Source organism: Populus trichocarpa, chromosome 6, assembly GCF_000002775.5.
Source record: "Populus trichocarpa isolate Nisqually-1 chromosome 6, P.trichocarpa_v4.1, whole genome shotgun sequence".
In the NCBI taxonomy this organism is placed as follows: Eukaryota; Viridiplantae; Streptophyta; class Magnoliopsida; order Malpighiales; family Salicaceae; genus Populus; species Populus trichocarpa.
In genome coordinates this window covers 22357088-22373391 of record NC_037290.2, presented here as the reverse complement: position 1 = coordinate 22373391, position 16304 = coordinate 22357088, and the positions used below count along the sequence as shown (strand labels likewise).

The window sequence follows — 16304 nt, the reverse complement described above, 5'->3', positions numbered from 1 at the left end:
ATCAATGGAAGGCTATTTCACAACGGTAGAAGTCTTTGATGCTGCCTAACCTTTTGATTGCCGAAGCAAACCGGCATAGAATTAAGTTAATCAAACAAAATTTCGTGTGTCTACACGCACACACTCGTATAATAAAAGAATTTGGAAGGGATTTTCCACAATAACAAAGCAGGGAAATTACATGTTTTGGAGAACACTTTCTTTTCAAACAGAGATAGCAACTCTATTGTCTTCTCGAGATAGATTGCAGCAACTTAAATTCCCATTTTTTTAGTCAAATATTTGAAAACCAATTACATAGGAGACTTGGAGGACTCAAGGAGCAGCCTTTTCTTTTTCTTTTTTTTTTGTCTTGGTGAACTTTTACTTGGGTATATGTATTATTTTTAATTAATGCAGCCTATATATTTGGAACATTTCCCTTTTTATTTGGATACTCACACATCATTTTTTTTCCAAATAAAGACGAAACTAAGCTATTCTAGATATTCGCACTTCCTTTTATGTCCTAGAAAATCTAGAAAAAAGAAATCATTTTAGATATACTTCACTTTTAAACTTTAATTTGATGTATAGATTCATATGATATGATAGAAAATTTAGAAAGGAAAGATATTTTAGATTTACTTGCCTTTCACGTACACTTTTATGATATGATAGAAAATCTAGAAAGAACATAGAAAATAGAACAAAGCCTAAACAAAATTAAAAGAAAATCATTTTTTTTTCATAAGAGTATTATAATTAATTATTGTAGGATAAAAAAATTCTTATAAAATCTTCCACTTAATTATCAAGTTCTAAAACATTTTTATAAAAATCTTTCAATCTTAATTATCAACTCACCAAAATATTGTCCTCTCCGACAGATAAATATTAAATTCTATAAAATTATATATTATGTAAGATAGTATTACTCTAGGAAAAGCTTTCAATATCTTTCTCCTTTATTTCAAGATAATAAATTCATTAAAATAAAATAAATGATTTAATGTTTTAATATATGTAAGTATTAACTCATAATAGTTTAATTACGCAAATGAATGGCATGCACGCTTATGTAGCATGGTTTCTATAAAATATATTACACTATGTACTATTACAGGATCAAATATAAAAAATAGTAGAATTACAAGTTATATATATCAATTTTGACTGGCTAGTTTGTTAGTTAGAATGATAAGCCACCGGAATTTTTGGATTTACTAATATAATTGTTTTTAGTATTTATACTTAAAATTTGTCGGCATAAATTTTATCGATAGGTTCACGGATAGAATTAATTTATCGGTGATTTTTGATATGTTGGTGAATTATCGATAGATTTATTGACAGAAAAATAAAAATAAAAAAAACAAATTTACCCGCTTCATTCCGTCGGTATTTCCATCAATAAATATAACATATAACGGATAGAAAAATTGTATGTCAAACAAACCATCTACTATTCCATCGGTGAGTAAAAGTGACAATGATATTTATAGCAATTCTTTTTCAGCTCTCTAGAATATACCGACGAACAAAGTCCATCGGTAACCCCATCAATAATAATTTAAAAATATATATGTATTTTTTAAAAAACTATTAAACATAAATTAAATGATAATTAAAATAAATTAAATTAATATAAAAATCAAATATTTATTACAAATTTAAACATTTATAAATTCAAATACAATTAATCTAAAATAGAGGCGCTGGAGGAGGAGGAGGCGAGTCTTTGACGAGACCGTGAGGCGAATAAGAGAGAGCACATGTATCACCCATATGTGATCTCATTTTCATTACCAATCGGCGGAGTTCAGTCATCCTAGCACTGGGTCGTTCATAATCAATAGCAAGATGAGCCGTTTGAGCTTGAACTCGTTGGTCTAAAATCGCCTTGAACTCCAGAGTTTGAGTGCTCGGAACCGATTAAGAGCATTTGACAGTTGAAACACTGCGGGCAATACGCAAGTTCTCAGCCATAGTGTTTACCAATAGATACTGCGACGGTATATTTAATAAAAAATTCACTATAATTTATTGATAAATTTTTTTTATCGATGTGTCTATTTATATTTAATAATTTTCCAATAGCGATATTTTTCAAGAGGTTAGTTTAAATGATAAATAAAAATTCATTTAGCTTGAGGTCTCGTGTTTGAGTCCTATGTATTATTGAAGTGACATATTTATATTTGATTAATCCTATTTGTAAAGGTGTTTTAAACTTATATCACAACAACATAGCTAGGTGCAACAAGAATCACTCTAGATATGTAAGTGTAAAACGCGCAACATTTTCTATCAAATATAAATTAGTGTTGAGCTACACTAGGAGGATCAAACTCATTTAAATTCTAAATTCTATAGTAATAACTATTTTAGCGTTTGAACTTACATTATGGTGTTCATCAAACTCGCCTGAATTCCAAGTTTCATGATAATAATTACAAAATAAATAGATTATTATATAAATATATAAAAAATCAATTCTTTATCAACCGAAAGTGAAGCCACTCACTCCATATTCTGATGGGCGATGTCACCTTTGTGTTATCTTTTTCTTTATATATGTATACCATTATTATTTTAAGAGCCAGTTTTAAAGGGAAATTAATGAAGGACCAAACGCCATATGATATGAAGCAGGGAAATACGGCGGTGATGTTAAATACTTTGCTCTAAAACCTTAGGTAATTAGTGCATTTCCGCATTCATTCTGGAAATGGTCCAATCCTTCAAGAATGTTCTTCGTATTATTATTATTATTATTATTATTATTATTATTCGAGAAAGTAGTTGTCTTCTTGAGTTTCGAATTCGTTAACCTCGTTAGTCTCTCGTCAAAGTTAGTTAATCTTGTCGACCGGAAAGCAAGACGAGATCACGTACGGCTGGATATCTCAGTCGAAATTTGACAATAGGCATCCATTTGTAATTTAAGCATGCGTTATAATTAATGTTTTTCTCTCTGTATATTGATTGATTATTATTATTTTTCATAGACTTAATTATAAAAATCTTCGAAGAATATTCTTCATTAATTACAATGTAAATTTCACCTCCACCTTTACGCCAAGGTTCATCCTCGCTGCACACACCCAGAACAGCTTTGAAACTAACAACCGCGCGCCGGGTGTTATGGTGGAGTCATGCTTTTTAAAAAGTTTTAGATATTTTTTTTATAATTTTGAGTTGTTTTGATATATTAATATTAAAAATAAATGTTAAAAAATAAAAAAATGTTTTAATATATTTTAAAATAAATAACAAACACTATTACGACAGCAAACACTTCCTGAAAAGAAACTACTATATATAGTAGCAAACAAAATGAGATTTTGTTTTTGTGTAATTCTATGAAAATGTACATGAGCACAGCAAACGGTGGCAGGAACATGGCGCAGTCCAATACGACAATGGGATCCAACCTCAGTGGATGGCGCATGTTAATTTGCAAGTGGATCCTTCCAACCGTCCAAGAATGTCTTTTTGTCTGTACTTTGTTTTTATTATTTTTTTTCTCGTTTGTTGAACTTTTGCTTGGAAAATGAACAAAGAAAATGGTTGGCTGCTGGAATCAGAAACCTCGAGCAGACGTCGGAGTCAGCTAAGTTTGCTCACAGGGGTAGAGGAAAACGGAGAGACTGAGACTCCAATACGCCATCCAGTCTCTTTGAAACTTGACGAGAACCCCTGATTTATAAACCATTTTGAGTTCTGATTCTTCTGCTGACTATTTGAAAAAAAAAAAAAAACCATGCTTTATGCGGTGGAGACCTCATGGCATTAAATTAAATAAGTTGGTAATTCAGCAACTTTCTTTTGGCTTCATTTGACTATAGATTTTTAATATTTTTTACCGATATTGTCAAAGGATTAGGAGTGTTGCTAGTAATTATTCCAACCACCCATCCCGAAATCCCAATTCGGTGGGTTTATTTTCCTGATCTATGTTTGATTTACGAGGAAATATTGGAAAATATACTTTGTTTTTCCATACATTTTCTACGCTAATAATAATAATAATAATAATAATATCTGCTCTAGTTTTCATTAGCACGATCATTTACCAAAAAGAAAATTTATTTTCCAAATAAATGTTTTTATTTTTCCTCAGCAAGTTATATATGTATTTCGTGACCTAGAGGGAGATTGGTCGACCTCGTGTTTTAGTTGAACAATACAAGTTTTTTTAATTAACCAACCCCGTTTAGTTGTTGAACAAGACCTGGGACTTTTTCTCTATCTTTTGTTGTTCAACGCCTGCAAGATACTCCAGAAATTAATTCATACCAACTGCGAAATTAATTAATTTCTTTTGTTCAATCTTATCTGGATTTAAAACAAGGAATTAAAAATTGAAATGATATCATCTCGCCCAAATAATGTCAACTTCTTCTTCTTCAATGTTTCGAGAATATCATATTTTGGACCAACTTTCATGCATGGTGATTGATGTTTTGCCTTCTTGCATCAGAATTAATGGAGTGTCCATTGTGTTTATAAAAATTAAAAAAAAAAATTTCGTTTCTTTTTTTAAATTTACAAAACAATATTTTTAATTTTTAATCCCTTTGAATTTCTCTACACCTTTTTTTCTCCTCTACAAAAAACATACGTAAGACACGTTTAACTTGCTTTAAAATAATATATAGGACATAAAAATTGAAAATAGAGAGAGTAGTTATGACAAAAAATGCTTTTTTCTATATTAAAAAAACATTTGAATACATTTCGAAATTAAGTAGCTGTTCAACGTTTTGGAAAAAAAAAATTCAAAACTGGACATATGACCTTTTATGCTTAAATATTGTTAATTTTCCACAAGTAAGAACATGCCGAACAATCCTCCCTAATTTTCGTTAAATAGTAAAAGACATTTCTTAATTAATCATTGTAATATTTGTAGGTACTTAATTTGACCTAAAAAAGTATTTCAAACTTGTTAATTTACTGTGCAAAAAACATGAAATCTAAAATAAACTCCTAAAAACTTTTACATATTTTTTCATTTCAAAATATTTTTTTGTTTAAAATATTTTTTTTAGATATTTTCTTATTATTTTGATATATTTTTAAATTAATAAAAAAACTTTAAAAAATAATAGTTACTACAATACGAAATACGAAACAACGGGTTCTTTAATTTTAACAAAAAAGATGATTGAATGGATTGTATTGAGTAATATAAGAAGAAGAAGAAATATTATCTTCAAAGATTTTATTAGCACAGACTTTTAGTAGTTTAGGTAATAACTTGAAAGAGATTACTTGGTTAAAAAGGCTTTGCTCGGTGGAATTCTTGTGGTTCAAGGTAAGCACTCTTGATGGGTTCTACTTTTATATTTAATAATATCAAGAACATGATATTAATTTGGAATTAAACTTACGTGGTAGAAGTTTTTTAACCCTTTTTTATTTATTTGTTTGAAATTTGGAACCATTTACGTACGTGGTAGAAGTTTTTTATATTCATTTGATGTTCTTAAAAGGAAAAGAAAATAAGAACAGTCTTTGCCTTGCTTGACTAACCGAGAGGTCAAAACCTAATTAATGCCGTAACTAATTAGGGGAATGTAGACGAAGGAGCCCAATCATTGATTAAAATGAAGTTCATGGTTTTGATTACCCAAAACAATCGTTTTGATGTAATTAGCACATGCTAATTTTTCCATGTCATCCATATAAATATCTTAATTACATTGCAAAAACTCATGATAATTTTGTTTAACAATATTCTAAACAAATATCTTAATTATATAATTCGTAGCCAAGTATGCATGTATTTACTCCTAATTTCTCCTTTTTTGTTCCTCTAAATTGACCTGCAAAACACGTAGTCGTTCCTCAATTTGTTCTTGGATCATCTCCTGGATGATTGATGATGGTTGACCAGAAAATTAAATTAACGTGCAGTCGTTCATCGAGAGTTTAAGGGGGCTGAGCCCAATAGTTTAAGAGTACGAAGTTCTAACACCATGACTAGCCAATGGCCCAGCTACTACAAAGAAGAGTATACTTTTTGGTTTAAACTGAAGCTTCCTGTTAAGATCTAACAGTGGTGTTAATGAATATAATTGGGTTGGATTTTAACTCATTGTTCACCGTGCGATATATCGCAGATCATCCTGCCTATCATCAAGTCTCATACTCAACAACTTCTTTAACATCGAAGGCACCTTTATCTTCTCTTCCTTCATAACCATCTTAAAACGATTTTGATATGCAGAAAGTCTATTAATGTCGTATTAAGAAACAGGGATTACAACATATATATATATATATATATATATATATATATATTGTTGACATTGTACTAAATCCTACTCTATTGCCAATGATCAAGCTTGATTGTGTACAAGCAGGAAACAATAACGGGAGATTGATCTGCATTAATTGTCATGATTGACAAGTTATTTGGCTTGATTTGCTTGACTAATTTCCTATAACACTCCCCCCCTCAAGTTGGGAGTTGGGAGTGTATGTTAATGACACCCAACTTATGAAGCAAGACTCCAAATTGAGTGGAGCTTAATGGTTTAGTAAACATGTCTGCCAGCTGATTATGAAATCCAGCATCTTTGAGTGCTGATGACAGCTTGATAAACCATTGTCATTGTCTAGATGCATGTTTTAAGCCATATAGTGATTTGTGAAGTTTGCAAACATGATTCTCCCCTTTTCGTCCTAAACTAGGAGATAAAGACATGTATACCTCTTCAGTGAGATCACCATGCAAGAAGACATTGTTAATATCTAATTGATGCAAATACGAACCTAGCAAGGAAGCAACACTAATCAAGACACAAATTAATTGTGACCATTTTTGTAACTCAATGCTCTCTATCTGATCGTATCCCTTGGACACCAACCTGGCTTTGTATCTTTCTACGGTCCCATCAGCCTTCAGCTTGATCTTATATACCCACTTGCATCCAATGGGCTGTTTATAAGGTGGTAATGTGACTAAGCTCCAAGTGTTATTGGCCTGTAAAGCATTAAGTTCATGCTGCATGACAGCACGCCACTGTGGGTGTTGAATAGCCTGTGAAAAACTTGTGGGCTCTTTGAGAAGGGTCAGTTGAGTAGTATAAACTCTTCAAATGCAGCAAGCATTTGTTTAGCTGTGCGAGATTTATCTAAAAGGTAAATGTTTCTGCAGATCTTGGATCTCATAATCATGAGGCGTCAACGATTACTTCTCTCCCATCTCTCACATTTGGCTTTTTCTTCAGGCGAAGTTCCATCAGTTGGCTTATCAGGTTCATCTTCATCAAGAGCAATATGCGAGTCATGACACAAGATAACAAGTTCTATGCTATTTTCCCACACAATCCAGCTCTCAATATTTACATCATTTAAAATCTTGGAAGTAGAATAAGCATCCCTAGCTGCCATGATTAATTAGAAACGAAAATCATTCACGTTTTTCATCCTGCAAAATCCACAATCATGCATGCACAGCACGAAATTCATGCAAAGCTTAAACTAAACAGCAAAAACAAGAACTACTTTTTTTTTTTCTAAAACACTCATGTTACTGGTGGCCTTAAATGGTTTTTTTTTTTTTTGTGTGTGTGTGTGTGGGTGCAAAACTGAAGTTATTGGCGTAATAGATTCCTAAAAGTACAAAACAAATAATACATTTGACCGAGAATATATGAAGTATCTTAATTGTATCTTGATGAATTCTTCTGATTCTTTAAGCAAGACCAAAACTAAAAGGCGAGAGGCAGCCCAGAAGCAAGAAAAAAAAGGAGATGATTTAACAACTTGCTTACAAAACCATGCTTTCATGTGCTGACAAACTGCTTTGTTTGGTTTCTCTTCTGCGACTTCACTGGATACAGAGAGAGAGAGAGAGAGAGAGAGAGAGGCACTTGTTATTTGTTAAACTCTGCGGTTTCAAGAAGGAGAGCCGTCTGCTTTGTTACTTTACGTAGCATATTCATAGGCCTGGGCTCGATTTTATGAATGGAGGGTTTTTTTTAAGACAAAAAACAACTAGTGCCCCTGTACTTTTAATTTTTTATCATATCACACCCCAAATATATGATAATTATTTATTTTTAAAGTATTTTTTATTTTTTAAATTATTTTTTTTTTAAAATATCACCACATCAAAATATCTAAAAATACAAAAAAAAATAATTTAAAGTAAAAAAATAAATATTTTTTAAACTCAATTCACATCTTGTTTTAGAGCTTATTTGATATTTTTTAATTTTAAAACATATCAAAATAATATATTTTATTTATTTTTTTAAATTTATTATTATCATCAACATATTAAAAAAAAAAAAAAATCAATTTTTTTTTTAGCAAAACTCGGCTCCTTAGCTGCGGTGTTTGGTTGGCCGTGCTCAAAGATTCGTCATTTTGCCAGTGTGTTTTAATGGATAACTTACCTACCATTCCATTTTATGTACCAAAAAAAAGTTTCCCTTTGTCCGTGCTTAAGATTAAAGAAGAAAGAAGCTCTAAGCCAAGACTTGAGGGATGTTCCATGCTCAAGAATCATGCTGTTTAACATGCAGGCAAACTGTATGGAACAACGTAGAAGAGACACACTACCGCAACATATTCTTCAAAATTGAAGAATAAAAATTTCTGGAACAAGTTTTGATGCAGTTTCCATTAAAACAAAGAAAAATTGCATGTTAATCAAAAAGAAAAATCAGGGTAGAATAACATACATGTCAGCTCCCATGTATAATTCAAGTTATAAAACAAAACAGGAGTAGCTTATTTCCACAAAGGATTCTCTATAGACAAACATGAGCAGAATTGCATCTAACCCAAAACCGTATGACAACCCCCACATTTCAAAATCAAACTACCAAGTGAAAGAGTCCAGTCGGTACCAGACACAATACAAGCATGCGGATGAAAAAATGGAAGTCAGCCATCAATCTTTCTTCTTGGAACCAAGTACCTTTTTGGTGATGTCAGATTTCATTTTGCAACCCAAAGAGAGAGCTTCCAAAAACATAGAATCAATTGCTTGTTCGTTTTTCTCATACAAATAGAATGCAGCAAAAGCAACAGGAAGTCCTGCAATAATAAACGGAGCACAAAACCACACTTATTCAAACTGACTGCTGTTATTAAAGAAAAAAGACATTAAAAAATTAAACATATAATGGTAGTCGGAGCAGGACAAGAAGAAACTCAGGTAAAAAGGCTGCATCTGGAATATAATTAAATGGGGCAAGCAGAATTCTGATTAAATTGTACTTAAAGACAGTTATAACAGGTAAGAGGTCATGTCAAAACTTTTGGCATGGCTTGCTCTTTTCAATTTAAAGTATTAGTCTTGATGTAACTGCCACAAGGTTATAGGGTTGAAAATTGAAAGAAGGAAAATTGCATATCTGCATATTTATGCCCATACAAGAACAGCAGAGAGCGTACCTATAATAAATAAGGTCTGAAATGAAATGGCTCCAAGGAAGCTAAGAATCAATAGTGATATCACCACCTGTTCCATTGCAAATGAAAAACCTTAGCAAATGGCACATGGCATCCCAACTTTTAAACAAGAATGGCTAAACTACCCAAATCTTTGAATAGGTAAAATCAAGCACTTCAAAAGCACAATAAAATTTGTAACAGAACTTATTTCTGCTGTAACTTAAAGAACAAAATTACATAATTAATGCATTTAGTTAAATAATGCAAGATTCAATTCCAATGTAGGAGCTCATAGCTACAGCAATCAGGCGGTAGGGCTTGTTATTTTACATGTTCGATAAAGTAACGATCTCTCAAGCAAGAAATTGTCATTTAGCAGTATCAAGTATCGGACGAAAGCTTTCATTACATGAAAGCATCTATTCTTACATTATCAGTTTAGTATCTTTGCATTCTGTACATGCAAACCCTGTTCAGAACTAGCATGCAGATGTACAACAGTTTCTGAACTAAGAAAAGAATGTGCAAATCCAAATATGAATTTACTACACTACAGAATAAGACTTGTAATAAGAAACCTGTAAGGAACAGTGAATACCTGGAAGAATAATGACCAGTCATTTCCCTTGCAAAGAGATTTTAAAACATTAACAGCAGCATTCCATGATGAAGCCACTGAAAGGGCAGTTTGGTGCGACCTCTCCTCTGACAAGTTGAAATATGACATGGGAATTTTTTCAATTGTATATCCAAACCTGCACCAAAAAGAAAATTTTACTATACAGAACTGATGTTCCTCGATTAAAGAGCAGTGACCTTCTGTCAGTCCCCCGCTGTATCAGAAGATTTAGGACATGCTTGGTGTTTGAAATTCGAGCAAGCAATTTTTTGAATTTTCAGCTTATAGATTATGATGTTGAAAACCCAAAACTTCACATGTTTCATTATATTCTTTAATAGTGGAAAATTTGTTCCCAGAAAAGATAAATGTGATAAGAACCACATGCAAGGAACCACTGGCACCACATGTAAAACACTTGGACCTTTGGATTCAGGATGTAGCTTATAGATATCATATTCTTAAGTGATAAAAAAATGCTTCTTTAAGAAACAAAAGATTGGCTTATTGACAAGTGAAAAAGGAACACAGGCATGCATACACTTTCTCTGGTAAATTTCCATGGATGAACAAGAAGACTGATACCACCAAGAGAAGCTTTGAAGCAGCAGTAACAATGGTGGACTGAGATGCAATGAAGTTGTAGTAAATTGCAACCAGAACTAACAATGTTATCAATGTCTGCTTTTTATCCTTCCAAAGTAGTGTATCAGCAACTGAAAATGGCAACAGCCGAAAATATATTAGTTCCAATACATGGTAAAGTTCACACACATCCACAGAGAAAGGGGGGGGGGGGGGGGGGGGGAGAGAGAGAGAGATGAGTGTTGAGATAACTAGCTAAAGGGAAAGACTGATATCAACTTGTTCCACACCAAAAAAAAATATGCATGGTATGATGTCCCCACAACTTTCAATTGCTAACATTCCTATTCTGCATGTTAAATTCATCAAGTTACCTTGAAGTGAAAGAAAAATGAAATGCCCAATTCTATCGTTTTCAGGCATGTGGAAACCAGCTCAAACCCCTCAATCCTTTCATCTTTTGTGACCTACAATCACTTGTTAAAATACCAAATCCATGGTTCGGCACAAACTTTTTCTATTTTCAATGTTCCCAGTTGCATTGTTTAATGTTTTCAACAGTTCAGCATCCATAAAAATGCAGCCAGCATTATAAGCATGCAATGGGTGATTCGTACACAAGTTTCTGGTCGATTTCAGTTCTATATAGAACTCGGCATTCAACAGCATAGTGTAAAAATGCTTTCAGGGAGCTAAAATCCTGCAGAGCCAGACATGAAAAATATGACGAAGAACAGAAATTGATGACTTGTACCCTTTCCACTTCCGAGACATATGGAGGCTTTAGATGGCCCTTCTCTTTTAGGTTGATTTTCAGCCCTTAAGTGAGGATATGACTCAAGCGTCCTTTTTAAGCCTTCCTGCAAAAAATCATAATCACATTACCACAAGAAAAATTACCAATCCAATTGTAGTGGAATTAAAAAAGGTAGTATAGCATGCATTTTGAATTGGTGTTTATGTTTGTTGGTTGGTAAAAGCATTCATCCAATCTACATTCAAGTTAGAGAGCGTGCTGTACTGACCACTAAGATTGTGTTACAAAATCTGAACTATTCAAAATGCACAAAACATAATAAGAATAATGTATCTGTGGACCTTCAAGCAAGTTAGAATAACAGTACAAAGCATTTACATTGACTGCAACAACAGTGACAATGGGATCTGAGCAGCTAGTAAGGATAAAAGCATTTATCGATTGACATTCAGGTTTGAGAGAGAGCTGTGCTGACAGGTAAGATGGTGTTACAAAATCTGAACAACTCAGAATGCCCAAAACATATAAAAATATTTTTTCTTGCGATGGACTTTCAAACTAGTTAGAATAACTATTCGAAGTGTTTAAACTTACTATAACAATGTTGTAAGAGAAACTGAGAAACTAGAATGGAAACATTTAACACTTAATGCAGGGTTTAAATCTAATTTTTTATAGCAACATCTAATTAAGGTTCTGTATAAACTATTCGGAAGGTGTAGCAAATCTCAACAAAAGTTTGTGAAAACTACCAAATAATTCTAGATCATGTCATGCAGAAAAGCAAATTGTCATGGGATGTTGGAAAACCTCAAGTGGTACAATAGGTGCATAACCAAGTCTATCCTTTGCTTTTGAACAATTAAAAGATCTGCTGCATGAGAGTAGTCTAATTCTTGAAGGTATCAGCTGCGGAACTTTCATCCCATATGGGCCAAATATCTTATATATCCACTCTATCACTTGTGCAATCGGCATCACAGCAAAGGCGGGAATCTTTATTCTTGGTCTGCAAACTACAACAATTCAGATAGCAGAAATTGTGGACTAGCAAATACATAAATGATTTTTGTTTCTAGCTTCCTGCATACAAGGAGACAATGATTTTTGTTTCTAATTTCCTGCATACAAGGAGACATAATGAATTAAAATGAAACATTTATTATTGCATTGTTTATGAAGAAATTCTATTTTCATAATTAAAAGAGAGAAAATACTTTATTCCTACTTCCTTCCCCCAACTCAAAAAAAACAATAACAGTTGTTTATTTAAAAAAAACATACAGAATGCTATGCTATGTTGGGAAGAAGGTACTGAAATCTCATGCAACCGAATGGATGGAGAAGAAAAGAAGTAGCATCTCCTTCCTTTATTACATTACATTCAATTACAATGTGCCATATCTATTTTTAATAATATGAAATAGGTTGCATCTAAGAAGCATGCCATATGATTCTAGACTGACTTAAAATCAACACCCTAATACAAGACAAGGAAGGCTCGACTGGATATGACCAATGTGGAGGTTCAGAAGGAAAGAAATGTGCACAATGGCCAAGGCAAAAACATAAATCATCTTATTTGTTGAAAACTAGAGAGAGAAACAGTTAAAAATCAGGATAACAAAACTAGGAAGAGAGGAAAGGAAAAGCAAACACTTAGTAACAACTGAGTAATTTGATCAAACTATGAGATATAAATAAGCATTTGGACACAACTGGCGAATGAAAAGAGTTAAGAGAAAAGGAGTACCTCTCATAGCCAAGGCCTTCCAATATAAGTGATGTAAATTCCCAAAACTTTATGGGCTCCATGTTGGTTATAAAATATGCCTGCAAATCTAATCTAGTTTAGCTATAAACAATCTCCGGATCACGTCAGCATGAAAATAACAGTTTCAAAGCATGACACTGCCCTGATTTAAGAGAAAAAAATAGAAAGCAATACATCATGGAATAATCAGGACCTTCTCCCAATTTCCCTCAAGAACCTTCTCACTTATTCTGTTTTCCAGCATTTTCTGAAGCATTTCAGAATCTGGATTGATATGAACCATGTCGCAGTCGCACAAGTTCTTGTTAAAGCTAACATGCTAAAGCATCGAGAAGATATTATTTCTCTTCATGCCATCACACAGCATATGAATTAGAAGTTAAAAGGGGATTTCCTTTAGACTACAGGTAAAGGGCTCTCTCAAGGACTTCATATGGCTTTGCATGACATCCTACATATCAATTTCCTACATGACAAAGGGTGAGATGCAGATGATGCACTTCGATCTTTATGTCTTCCTGAATCAAAGTGACCAGGAAGGTTCAAGCCTTCAAGGTGACTTCGCCACTTTCAGTCCAACTTTGACACAGGAAGGTTTAAAAGTTTTGGCTTGTCAGCCAAGGTAGAGGCTTGCGTATCAAGAATATGCTGTCATGGTCCTCATGGACAAATGTGGCTATTGTCTTCTTAGGCCTGGTTTCAACAGAGAAATTAGTTGACCAAATCTACCTTGTATTCTCTCTTAGTCATGCCATCCATCTTCCTTATTAATGTATCTCTGCCATGTGACTTGCAGAAAATGAACTGATACTATCTGCACACAGCTAGACAAGGACCAATTATCTTCACCTGATTTTCTTAAGCCAAATAAATATTGATATCTGTCCCATTTGCAGTGTGTATGAAATCTCACTGGCCAGAGCATCTCCAACTAAAATTGTGAATATAATCTTGCATGCAAGTACCAACCAAACTAGTGTCTTTCTGTCAATTCATGCATGGAATGAACTTACAAAACTAGAATACGATTGCAGGACTCAAACGCGAGATAGAAGTTATAAGCAGCAAGTGTACTCTTCGCAGATAAGAAATAGAATTATTGAAAATTAAATAATCTCCTGACTCAAACTTTGTTCTTGCAATCCTTTAGTTATATACAACAATTGATCTGAATAGAAGAGATAACAAGAAAAGTTAATGGCGTGCACACATGTTATTGAAAGAAAAATGGAAAAGCAGAAAAAGATGGCACCTGCCCAGCCGCTTTCTCTGCAACCTCTTGTTCTGATGCTAGAGCTCGATCGGCACATATGTGGGCATGTGCCACATTTTCAACATATGTGAAATCGTAGATGTTATTGCCGTCACCAATCATGAACTGCTCAAACAATAATAAAGGAAGAAAGATGAGCATTGGATGTAATGAAAGAAACATACCACATATGCATCAGTAACTGCATAGAACTGCAGCAACGGGGAATAAAAGTAACTTAAATATGTGCATGGCAGATGGCTAAAGCAAAAGAGAGTATGGAACATAATTTGATGGCTATGGACATCAATTTTTGGTCTAGAATAAAATTTTGCAAATCATATCTAATATATTAGCATGGTTTTCAATAAGAATTCAGGTCAACATAACTTTATTAGCCATCCAAACTGATAATCTGACTGCAGGAAACTAGCATGAAAAAGTATTCAATAAAAGTTCAACCTCCTTCAAAGCTACATTGACTTTTCATTTAGAGCACACTTATTTCTTCCACTCCAACGACTAGCACTATAAGAAGACATTTAATAAGTTCATAGAAACCTGTAACCAACAGATATTCAGAAACAATCCATGAATTTTGTAGTACTTAGTGATCATCTTCAAAAGCACTGTGCATGGCTGCACACACACGTTATCTCTTAAAAATCCTAATAAGTTACATCACATTTTTACTTAAAAGAAATATTTACCTTAGATTTCCCAGCCCTTGCAGCAGCAACCAAAGATGGAACAAACAACCTATCTCCAGGGCCGAATATGCTGCTAGGCCGTAAACTACATGTCAACAGTCCATTAGTACCATTGGCCTTGAGAATCGCAGCCTCACCTTCTGCTTTAGTCGCTGAATACGAATCGAGAGGCTGAAACAGTTTAAAGAAGAAGAAAAAGATTCATCTCCACTAAACAATTCATTAATCCCAGATCAAATTCAACCGAACAATACCAGTATTGCCAATACCTTATCTGTATAAGGCAATGACTCATCTCCATTAATGATTCCATGAATTCCATCAAAAACCACACTAGCTGAGCTTGTATAGATAAGCCTCTTCACTTTTAGCTCCACACATGCATCAATTACATTCTTTGTTCCTACATAAATTACAGGGGCGGGGGGGACCTAATAAATAAAATAAAATAAACCAGGAACTTCATAAATCAAACTCAAGGCAGCAAAAAAAAGAGGTATTAACCTTGAACGTTGACAGAGTAGTGAAGCTGTTGGCTATTAACAGACGAATTAGGAGCTGCCATGTGGAACACGACTTCAGCTCCTTCAATAACTGAAAAAACCAAAATAAAAATAAAAATAAAAAGATTGCTTGAAATTACTTAATTAGCTAAAAATCAATCGAGATGGTGGTTATGTAACCTTTGAGTACTTGAGGTTTGTCACGGAGATCGGCGGAGACATAGTTAGCACGGCCAGATTTCAAGGCGTGACCGAGGGCTCCATTTTGCTCCTCCGTGGAGAGGGTAATTTGGGGTTCCAAATCGGCTATACGAACAGAAAACAAGTCGTATTGAATTAGCATTTCTACTAAATGGCGGGCTGCAAATCCCCTGCCTCCAGTCACCACACACCATCTCTCCTCCCCTGACATTATCGATACAGACCTCCTGCAAGTAAAAAAAAGGAAAATCAAAACATTGCTACAATGCGGATTCAGTATCTGCTAAATTTTAAAGAGCATAGGAAGTGACGTTGGTGGCTGACCTTTCAGTCTCTCCTGCGATTGCTGATGCTTGATTGGGATCTGGGTTTGAAAGGTTTGCTATATAGTAAAATAATTAGACAGGGAGGAGGAGGGGAGCAAGATTGAGGGAATCTCCGATTCCTGCCAGCCGATTTCTATTTTGTTTTAATGGTTTATTCTTTTATGGGCTCTCCAAC

At 33.7% G+C, this 16304-nt stretch overlaps 1 protein-coding gene and 2 long non-coding RNA genes across 3 annotated transcripts; 1 reads left to right on the top strand and 2 right to left on the bottom strand.

The window, feature by feature from the left end:
• Positions 1–6604: 6604 nt before the first annotated feature.
• LOC112327967 (uncharacterized) lies at positions 6605–7926 on the bottom strand. Its single transcript, XR_002982496.2, has 2 exons — positions 7770–7926; positions 6605–7256 (listed from the first exon to the last, which is right to left on the bottom strand). It is a non-coding gene; the product is annotated as an uncharacterized LOC112327967 (long non-coding RNA).
• On the top strand, positions 6988–8062 carry LOC112327968 (uncharacterized). Its single transcript, XR_002982497.2, has 2 exons — positions 6988–7134; positions 7224–8062. It is a non-coding gene; the product is annotated as an uncharacterized LOC112327968 (long non-coding RNA).
• A 563-nt stretch (positions 8063–8625) lies between these two features.
• LOC7492281 (3beta-hydroxysteroid-dehydrogenase/decarboxylase) lies at positions 8626–16304 on the bottom strand. Its single transcript, XM_002308473.4, has 13 exons — positions 16128–16304; positions 15783–16030; positions 15604–15693; positions 15369–15502; positions 15100–15270; positions 14390–14515; positions 13117–13196; positions 12174–12372; positions 11361–11466; positions 10563–10737; positions 10001–10157; positions 9403–9469; positions 8626–9042 (listed from the first exon to the last, which is right to left on the bottom strand). Exons 2-13 carry the CDS (start codon positions 16012–16014, stop codon positions 8897–8899), a joined length of 1683 nt encoding a protein of 560 aa, XP_002308509.2. The 5' UTR covers positions 16015–16030; positions 16128–16304; the 3' UTR covers positions 8626–8896.

Bases quoted from the DNA above. Each gene is read 5' to 3' on its own strand.
- LOC7492281 (XM_002308473.4), bottom strand. From the start codon at position 16,014: ATGTCAGGGGAGGAGAGATGGTGTGTGGTGACTGGAGGCAGGGGATTT. The intron at 9,470-10,000 runs GTATTCACTGTT...GCAATGGAACAG, and splicing joins ACTGGTCATTATTCTTCCAG to GTGGTGATATCACTATTGAT. The intron at 9,043-9,402 runs GTACGCTCTCTG...TTATTATTGCAG, and splicing joins TCAGACCTTATTTATTATAG to GACTTCCTGTTGCTTTTGCT.